Here is an 11138-nt window from a genome sequence, read left to right on the forward strand (position 1 = left end):
TAATCCTGTTGTGTCACACATATAGTGAGGTCTTATTGCTGCAATCATCTGCTGAAAGTCACAACGTTTATTTTCATAAGATATGACAGATCGTGCTCATTAAACATCAATGTGCAAATATTTCTGAGATATATTTCTTTAGGTCATTTCAGTGAGTTTTTGTATGAAACCTTCTGGTATGGCAAATATTAACTATATTTATCTGAATTTAGGCTGTAGTTTCTCAAAATTCAGCAAGTTTTGAAATTTTCAGTTACCACCATTATCATCACAACCACCTTCTGTAAATCAAAAAGACAACCTTGTTACAAAGTGGAGCAACTGCCTCAGGCCAGAATCTATTGAGTGCTTGGGTCCTTTTGTTATACTCAATCTTCTGCAGATCTGAGGGAATGGTATGAGATGCATTTCTCCAGAGAGGATTAGGGCTTGACCTTCATCATCCTGTTGCTTGACTCAAGTGTTCTCCACCAACTTCTCAAAGTGGATTTGATACTTATTTAAGAAGTCCCCTGTTCTTAAATATGCAAATTGCCTGAATCTATTATGTTAAATACAGGAATGTCCACATCTGACAACAACATATGATCAGTGTCTTCTCCACAGTCACTGAGCAGACAAGGCCCACACTATGGGATGGAGTTCTGTAATTCTCTTCCTTGTATCAGTAATGACAGGTAAGGAATTTCTAATTCCAAACCTGAGGAGAAGACAGAGAAAGAGGTGACAATGTCTCTGACAATCTGCTCTGTGTTTTTCTTCACAGGTGTCCACTCCCAGGTACATCTACATCAGTCAGGGCCTGAACTGGGGAGATCTGGGACCTCAGTGAAATTGTCCTGCAAGGCTTCAGGCTATACTTTCACTAACAACTTTATGCACTGGGTGAAGCAGAGGCCTGAACATGGCCTAGAGTGGATTGGACATATTAATCCTAATAGTGGTGGTACTAACTACAATGAGAAGTTCCAGGGCAAGGCCACACTGACTGCAGACAAATCCTCCAGCACAGTCTACAGGAACCTCAGCAGCCTGACATCTGAAGACTCTGCAGTCTATTTCTGTGCAAGACACAGTGTTATAACCACATCCTGAGTGTGTCAAAAACCCTGGAGGAGCAGGAAGCTGCCCTGGGACTAACATGACAAAGAAGATGAGCCTTAAGACATTCACAAAAACAATCATTCTGAATGTTGTTTTGTCTCTCATTTTTTGTACCAACTTTTCAAAATTATTTCTCTGAATGAAAGGATGCTGATTTAGGATGACTAGTGTACGCCATACCTTTACAATCTCTTCACCAATGACTACATTCATTGAAATGTTTCTTCATTAATAAAATAATAAAAAGTAAAAACTGTGATTATGAAGTATGATAAAAAAGTATCCATCTCTGGATTCTAAGAGAATGGGACATTTTGAAGGTAGTTTTTAATAAACTCAAATATTATATTTAATAGTAAAGTCCAAATGATGACTGGTGGGAAAATAAAAGTCCTTCAGAGTCTTGTATGTTACATGACTTCAGGTTTATAGTTAACTCTGGCTGTGTGTTCCTCCAGAAGTTCAAGTCTCTTAGAATGTTAGACATGTGTCCAAATGCACTGCATATGAATATAATTTCTGTAAGTTGGTCAAGTATGATTAAATTACATTTCACAAAAATCATTAATCAAATCAATGTATATACATGTTAATTGAGATAGGTTCTGAGATCATACATTATTCCCTGGTCTCATATTTACTGCCCAGTCTCTTAAACCTGCCCCATAGTCTCAAAATTTATAGAATATAGAACTATACTGGTACATCATTACATCTCACAGGCCATTGGATGTCAAACTTTGGTCACCTTTGTTCTACAGTCTGTTTGAATTTTTGAATGGTTGAGTTCTTGTGAACACAATCAGTCAATTATGCTGTCTACCAACTCACTTCATCACCAGAATTCACTGCTACAGCTATATCCAACAACACCAAAGAAAAGAGTGGGTTTCATGAAGATCGGAAAGTCAACTGAGGTGCAGCTTACTATTCATTCTTGAAACATCTAGTCAATATCAACTTAGATAATGAAGGAAGACGAGACAGCCATATTTTGTGCACAGAGTGAGCCTGTCAGAAATTTCATGGTGAATGGAGGAATCTATGTCCATAGATAAAGCAGAATTATTCCAACTACTCTATAAATGTGCCTGAACTTGACCCCAGTCATATTCTGTGTCATTGTATGGTAGAGAAGTCACACAAATCAATTTAAAGGTAGAATAACACTGAACACTAAGTCTAAGATTAATTTTGTTCAACTGATTTCCTGAAAAAAAAAACAGCTTCCTTCAAAGCATTGGTATGCTCCTGAAGGACCCTGTGTTCTATATTTTTAGCAATTTTTGGATAACATATTTTGAGAGCCAATAAACATGCTCTGTAGTATGAACCTGTTGTAGTGAGGTATATAGAACAGTTCTTATAGTAGTAATGAATATAGTAATTCCCAAATTAAAGCAGAATTAAGTCATATAGGCCTACTAAGAACATTAGTAATTCTTTTATAGCGCATGTTAGACAGGCTCATTAGTCATATGCCCCAAGTTAGGAAATTAATTGTTTTGACTTTTTGATGATAATAAATGAAAGACAAAGTACAATATAATACCTACTTCATGCTAAAATTGGGGCATCGTAGGTGGGAACCCCAAAGGCTACAATGTTGGCCAATTCCAGTAAGTGCAGGATATTTCTCTCATTGTTCATTGTTCACTCTCTGTAGGACCATCTGAGACTAGGAATGTGTTGTCTGTGAGGCTGGACCAGGACATAGATTCTGAGGAAACTGCTAAATTTGATGCTGGATTTACTGGAGGTGTCTGTGGTTGATTTGAAACCTGTTGGATCAGAGAGGCTATAGACAGAAATAAAGTTAAGTTGTTCAGAAAAAAAAGTCATGATAGATGAGAAACCATATTTTCAAGAGAGGGGGGAGAGTAGAGAGAGGTGTCCCATTAAGAAAATAGGCTGGTGGGAAACAAATCATAGCTTGATGAGACTTTTCTTAAGTTTTTCACATGTGGGTGTTGGTGAACAAGTTGATCTTTAGAAGCCTGAGAATTTGGACTGCTCTTCAGTATCGAGAGGGAGGGGGAATGGTGTGGGGGGAGGAGAAGAGGAGTGGGGATAGGGGGAGGGGAGTGGGGGGAGGGGGCAATATTTGGGAGGAGGGGAGGGAAATGGGAAACGGGGAGCAGGTGGAAATTTTAATTAAAAAAGAATAAAAAATAAATAAAAGAAAAAAAAAGAGTCTTCATAAAGAAACAAAAACTTTATAATATTTTTATTATTTGTGGCTGTAATAATAGTGGTAGTATTTTGTCAGAATCAGAATAGTAGTTTATCAGTTTTGTTACTTACTGTCAAAATTAATAACTGTTAGAGTCCCAGTATAACAGCATAATAGCAATTGAAAAAAATCTGGACCATGTTTTTTGTTTACCTAGCTCAAATCACTTTTGTATCATTACTTAAACCTCATTCTCAGATCTTCATAACTTGCTTTTATCTATGTAAATAACTTGCATTTCACATGTCCTAAGTTATTTGCTTTGTTTCCAAAACATTTTTTATCTAAGCCTTCACATATCCCCACACTTTAAACCTTAAAACTTCACCCAAATTGAAACCTTCATGTCTTATTTAATCTTTCTCATTTTGACCTTAATATATGTTGTCATAACTTTAGACAAAAATTAGACTCTATTTTTGTATAATTTATTTTTCTTGATCTACATATCATAATTTAAGCTCTTATGTCCTCAGACATTATATAAATTTATGATTATATATCTTAAAATATCTTTTTATTTCCCTTATTATTTTTATCCTTATAGTTTAAGTTTAAATTTTATGGCTTTTTATCCATCAGGAGACTTAGGTGGTTAGTTAATGAAGTAGTCATTGAAGAGTGAGTTCCTTTAAACAAAGAAAAAATAAAAAGTTATTTTGAACTTGTTTGGTGAGTTTAATTTTTTGGAATTTAGTAACAATACAAATTGCTGTTAGCCATGACATTAGCCACAGAAAGCGAGGTCAGTGGCTTAATTTTTACCTATATAGAAAACTGAGAAGGCAGCTGAAGCCTCTGAAAATTGTTTCTTTTATTTAAAGTAACAGTCTTCAACAAACTATAATTTGAGACATAATCTTAATGATCCATGTATCAATTAAAATGAATGGAACCCAAAAGAATTCATTGTTTCAACTGAGGCTTGGCAACAAGCAAGAGGCATGGTAGTTTAGTCTATAATGGGAAACTTAAACATTTTAAAGGTCAAAGACTAAGTAAGAAATTATTTTTTTACACTAGTTATCATGCTTAGTCAACTTCTCTTCTAAATCTTCAATAACTTACAATTTAATTAAATTCATTCTTAACAATATAAGTTAGTTGTCTTTGAAAATTTACAACTTTATGTTTGATCTATGTTAGATTTAGAAAGCTTTTAGGGGAGGCAAGAAATTTAAAGTGGGAAGATGAGTGGAATTATGAGGGAGCAGAGAGGGCAAGTGTCTTGGTAACAAGAGATTCAATCTGGGAGTCTCCAAACAGACTGACTGACTTCTCAGATAGAAATATCCCAATTTACAGAGGAGAGCCTTCCCTCTCCATGTAATGGGAGCCAGGTAGGGCTAAAGGTAGCTTCCTGACACACTGGTGTGATTTTTCTAGTAGAAATAAACAAAGAGGTAGCTCCATAGTGACACTTACCTCTGAAGGGGAAAGAGAAATGAGTAAGTAGAATTATCCCAAGTGTTGGGATTAAGATAAAGGTGTGGGATTCACCTTTTAGAATTTAACAGGAAAGTAACTTAAAAGAGGGTCTCCAAATAACTGTTCCATGGACAGTGACAGACATGCGTAAGAGTCCTGAACTACAATGTTTAAGAGTTCCCCTTATTTTATAAGAAGAACAGATGATATAAGGTGGAAGTCAATCTTTATTATGATATTTTGCAGTTTTTTTCTCTAAATCAGAGGATTCATGAGGATGTAAAGGCTCCTTAGAAGTGTCATCAGATGTTTCCAAATCATTATTGAACAGAACAATAAAATCTCCATGCTTTGGTAAAGGGGGTTCTTCAGGAACAGGAGTCTTAATTGTTACATACTTCTTAATAGGAAAAATTTCTTTAGAAACATTGTCAGGGAGACCTATCTCTGCTTTTGTAGACAGAGTTTGCTTAATAAGTTCACAAAAAGAAGCCACTTGAACAAACACATTATCAGGACCATGTTTAGTTTAACAACAACTTATATCTTCTAAACTGCTTTTCTTAGACTTTTAAGTCTTAATTTCCATTGTCTGAAAACCAAGGACTAGTTTATTTCACAAGAATTTTCACAAAATGTGTTCTGGATCATTAATATCATTTTCTTCCTTCCTTTCCTTAATCCCTCCATTTTTCTTTCTTCTTTCTTTCTTTCTTTCTTTCTTTCTTTCTTTCTTTCTTTCTTTCTTTCTTTCTTTTTTTCTTCCTTCCTTCCTTCCTTCCTTCCTTCCTTCCTTCCTTCCTTCTTTGTTTCTTTCTTTACTTCTTTCTTTCTTCCTTCTTCCTTTCTTTATGGGGACATTTTTAAGAATATCAATATACATTCGTATCTCATAGGAGTTAGTCTGTCTCATTTTTGCCATTCTTACTTTTTTTCACTCTTCGTAGCCAGCCTTTTCTCATATGCAAGAGACTGCAGCACCTTTAGTGAGATCCTAGCAATGATTATGATTAGAGGGTTGTCTCTTCTTCTTGGAAAATACCCAGGATATGCTTCTGTCATGAACAATAACCAATAAGAGCTGCTGCTCTACCCTGGACACTCTTTTTGCTAATCCTTCCAATATTCCCATTCATGATTCAGCAAGTACTACTGCCTGGAGGTTCAACCTCTAGCAGCACAAGGTTTGAATGAAACTCACAGTGTAGACAAGTATTAGACACTTTTATCTTGGGGGAGGTGTAACTTAATTTGCTGGTACAGACAAGGGGGATAAAACTTAACTCTCTGAGGCCAGTGAAAAAGTATTTCAATAACGTTTTTTTTTTTTTCTGTAGGGTATGTTGTATTATATCTATACTGAGTCTTTTTATTTAGACTCACAATGGCCCATAATATTTATAAGATTTATATCTATATAGATCTTCTTTTACCTTTTTGTGGACCATGACTTATTTTATTTCTTAACTTTTCACTCCCCTCTAGTTCCTGGTCTATTTCTCATTCAGGGGCCTTGTTAAACCAAACTCACAGCAAGTAAATTATTTCTGCAGTTACATGATCTGGGCACCAGTTGCTGGGAACCATCACTGATGGTAGACAGGTCCTGCAGAGTATACAAGGATTGGTGAGGAAGGAAGTGAGTCAGGCCATGATGGCTGAAATAATCTTTTATTCTGATAGACTGGATACCAGAGCACTTCTTTATTGATACAGAGTTTAGTAAGTAGGGATATATTCATGTTGTTTCAAAACATAGAGCACATCATATTTTTTTTTGTTTTTTAACACGCGTTTCAGTTCCTTTTGATCATCTTTAAGTCATCATTAATAAACTATTACAGGATAGAGTTATCATTTCCAATCATTTTCCTCAAGTTTTGACATCATTATATCAGATAACTCTTTTATCATTTTTACTCATTAATTAACCCCGTAACCAAAATTTTTAGAACCTAGAGACATGTGGCAAGTTGTTCTCAGGATGGTTAATTCTGTTTCTATAAGGACATTTGACCAAACAATTTTCAAGCCATTCCAGACAGGCTCCCATGCCACAATCAGTGTATTATTAACTCTTTATGGTCAGAGTACCCAAGAAAAATCCTCAGGCAAAAGCTGCGACAGTTATTATTCAAATTCTGGCATAATACAATGTCTATATTTTATATCACTATAGAATAGATTCATCATCTTTCTACATCATTTTGCCCATCTAAGACTCTGTGTAGGAAAGAGGTAACTTCAGCTAATCTAACTTTGTTGTAGTACATGCCATGCAATTGCCTGAGTGTAGAGTGGGAAAAGGCTTGTCATCTGAAATGTGGCCAACTCCTATAGCCCACCAAATCTTGTTGACCTTTTCAAACTGACTTTGTTTTGATTATCTTGTTCCAGAGTAAGTATAGGGAAAAATGTTTCAAAAATGTCTTAGAAAATCATAAAGAAATGGCTTCTTTATGTGTGTTACAACACTGAAGTTGTAAAGAAGACCTTCAAGTAGATAAGAATATCTCCCTAAAACAGGGTCAGAACTGCCCTAAGGAAGCTTAGAATAACATTCCTTGAAGAAAGCATAGACAAACTTACATTAATGGATATTAATGGATTCCTCAAATCAAACACTGGCAATCTTGGTCCATCAATCCTTAAGAAACAAATGGTTCCAGAATCTGATAAGGAAGTTGTGAACTGAAGGAATTCCAGCAGAATCTGGATTTCATTGCCAACATCATTATATCCATAGACTGTTGTATTTGAAAAGTGAGATCTTTATGATACAATACTTCCAAACTTTTTGTTTAATAAAATCAATACAGAAGGTCAAATGGGAGTATATGAGCCAAATCAGAATCCTATTGCTGATAAATAGGAAACTAAGTTTTGAACCACTTAGTACAGGTTAATAATATTTCTGCATCAGGACCATGGAAACTCTTTTGGGGAAACTGACCCAGGATTACCCAGCTGACAACACCTGATGTGCATAGTTCTGCTGATTACTGGTTTGGAATGGACAAGTGCACTCTCCAGAGTTCTGTGCCAATATCTCATGGGGGCAAGATGATCAAAGCACCTTCAGGGCATTACTGCTGTGGTTGACTCAGAGGAAGATCAGATGGTCATGAACCACTGATATGTGAGTCACATTAACAAACATGGGCGTAACAATATGATTCTCAATGGGATAAAAGAACTCTGTCTGCACAATGGTCAATATGGACTAGGAATGCATTCCTCCACACAGGTTTAGGACTTGGAACTCACCACCCCACTGAGTAATACAGAAAACCTTTAACTTTTCTGTCTGTATCAGACAGATTCCTGTTTTGATCTAAATAATATCCTTCCTCATTCATGTATAAATTACAGAGATAATGTTTGTAAATACAGTGATGTCCCTATACCCTACAGTATCACATGAATGCATGCTCCTGTTCACTCTCCCTGAGTACCCAGGTACTAGGCCTGTAATGAAGCTGGATCATCCTGTACCTGGTCGCAGAAGCTATAGGTAAGTGCATTCCTAGAGCCCAGCCTGAGTAGGGAGCCAGAGACTGAAGTGACAAAAGCAGCGTTACAACAACTGTAAGGTCCAGGTTCCAGTAGAGCTGTCTAGGGCTGAAATGAGGAGTCTGGGAAGGGCAGCAAAGGTATCCTGCACCGATTTTGACTCAGATAACTTCTCTACTGTGTAAGGCAGAAAACTGGATATGTGCTAGAAAGGATTGGGTATATATTCCTAAGCATTGGTAGAACAAACTATGGGCAGAAGTACCAGGAGAGAATCACACTGGATACAGACACAATATCCAACACATGCTACATGGTACTCAGTAGTCCAATATATGAGGACTCAGACATTTCTTACTGTGTAAGACCCAGAGTCACAGTACACATCTGAGGTGTGCCAGAGATTGCAAAGGTTCAGGAAGCTGCCTTGAGGCTGAGAGGACAAAATGGAATAACCTGAAGTTCAAAACTTATGGTTAGGTATAGAGGGAAGGAACAGCTAGACTAAAATTTAATTCTCATTGCATAAAGAAATTTCTAGTAACCCTGAATACAAGGTTCATGGAGCAGATAGTTTTAAATTAGTGAAGTTGACACACATAGTCTCATGTTGATGTCAATGTGGACATACTTGTCTATTTAAATTGGGTCAGTACTTAGAGCAAAAATATTTGATCACATATTAAATTAACATCAAATTCCTAGGTGATGACAAAAAAACTGTTTACTATTAACAAAACTCATCCAGCAACACAGTTAATATTCATGAGATAGATCTGAAAGGTAGGTTAATAAATTAATCATTAATTACTGACTCCAACTTCATAGTCTACCTCTGTTCCAAGAGCCTGCACTACAATCATAAGCCTGTTATAGATTACTGACACACAGTGACACAAGATGATCTCCTACAGTGTTTGGGATACATGGGTGTCACAGGTATCCTTGGTGCTTTGCTGAGGACTGTTTAGTTTGAGTAAATTTCTTAACAACAAATAGCACAGAGATATGTGCAGCTATGATCTCCAGGATTGTGTTGTTGAAGAGTATAGTTGATAACAGTGACTGATTTTGCATGTTCCTATAGCACAGAGTTCACCTCCATGAGAAATCTAAATGCTTTTGATTGATTGATGGTATCATCTTAGGAATGCCTTTTGGGAACTGTAAATTCTCTTCTCCAATTCTAAGTTAGAATCAATGCTACTGTATGCTTAATTAAGAAGAATGCATGAAGGAGCAGTGAATTTTCAAAGCACACTCCCATCTTCTTTCTCCAATTGCAAAGTAGTGATTGGACAACATGTAGAAGAATTTTGGCCTTCTTAAATAAGAACCAAATAGATTATTGAAGTTTAATGAGGATACTTGCCAATATGACTACATAACTGTAAATCAAGGTCTATTCAGATGCCTGTTGAGGAATTCTACTGGAAGAGACTTGACATTTCATACTACAGGCAGGATGCCTTAGGCTTCACAGCTAATGATGATCATGGAATAAATAGGAAAAAATGCTGAATATTGGAGAAAAATCTGTTTTTGTAGATGTTCATCAATGTGACAGCTCTTTTTCATGAATTGTCACATATAATTACATATTTGTGACTTAGATTTACTTTCTGATGCTTGTTACTGATATAATTTTGTCACTAGTCACTTGATTCATATGAACTGCCTTATGGGCTCAAGTCCAACAAATGATCACAAATACACTCCTTCTTTTTCCAGTCTGTCAGATCCATCAATAGTACTTCCAGATACTGATGTATGATTTTTTTCCAAGAGGAATGGACTGCAGAGTTTATCTGTGATTTTTCTGGAGCTCATGTGCAGGGTGAGCATCTCAGAGACCTCCTGAAACATAGCTAGTATGGATGATTCTACAGCTGAGGTATCAGACTACTGAGTAAACCAAGTGGTAAAAATCTGTGAGTGAATCAGAGTGAGAAGATATGAGTCAGGTTCCAGACATATTCATCTCTGCAAGAGGGCTCAAAACAACTCAAAGATTCTATCTTACACCTGTAAGAATCGCCAAGATCAAAAACACTGATGACAAATTATGCTAGAGAGGTTGTGGGGTAAAGGGAACAGTCCTGCATTGCTGATGGGAATGCAAGCCGTTATGTTCCCTTTGGATGTCAGTGTGGTGATTTCCCAAAAAATTAGGAAACAACTTTCCTCAAGACCCATTAATACCGATTTTGAGTATATATCTAAAGGATCGTCAATTGTGCCACAAAGACACAAACTCACCTATGATCATAGCAGCTTTGTTTGTCATAGCCAGAACCTAAAAACTTCCTAAATGCCCCTTGACTGAAAATGTATAGGAAAAACGTGGTTCATTTACACAATGGAGTACTACACAGCAGAAATAACAACATCTTAAATTGTGGAGAAAAATGGATGGAGCTAGCAAGCATTATTTTGAGTGAGGTAATACCCATTTTGAGAATATATCCAAAGGATCTTCAGTCGTGCCACAAGGACACATGCTCACCTTTATTCATAGCAGTATTGTTTTTCATAGCCAGAACGTGGAAATAACCTAAATGCCTCTCAACTGAAGAATGGATAGAAAAAATGGGGTACATTTACACAATGTACAATGGAGTACTACACAGCAGAAAAAATAATGACATCTTGAATTTTGCAGGAAAATGGATGGAGCTAGGAAACATTATTTAGAGTGAGTTAACACAGACACAGAGAGACAATTATGACATGTACTCTTTCTTAAGTGGTTTTTAAACATGAAGCAAAGAAAATGAGCCCACAAATTATAATTCCAGAGAATTTAGACAACAAGGAGGACCCTAAGAAAGACAGACATATATCTAATCTACATGGGAAT

General features: G+C 36.3%; 1 gene segment (V, D, J or C); it reads left to right on the plus strand.

Annotated features, from left to right (window-relative positions):
- The first annotated feature begins 631 nt into the window (after positions 1-631).
- On the plus strand, positions 632-1095 carry LOC130882969 (Ig heavy chain V region 23-like). The segment is given in 2 exon segments: positions 632-677; positions 767-1095. Coding segments are annotated over 2 exon segments (375 nt in total).
- Positions 1096-11138: the final 10043 nt, after the last annotated feature.

The sequence above is a fragment of the Chionomys nivalis genome, chromosome 10, assembly GCF_950005125.1.
Source record: "Chionomys nivalis chromosome 10, mChiNiv1.1, whole genome shotgun sequence".
Classification (NCBI taxonomy): domain Eukaryota; kingdom Metazoa; phylum Chordata; class Mammalia; order Rodentia; family Cricetidae; genus Chionomys; species Chionomys nivalis.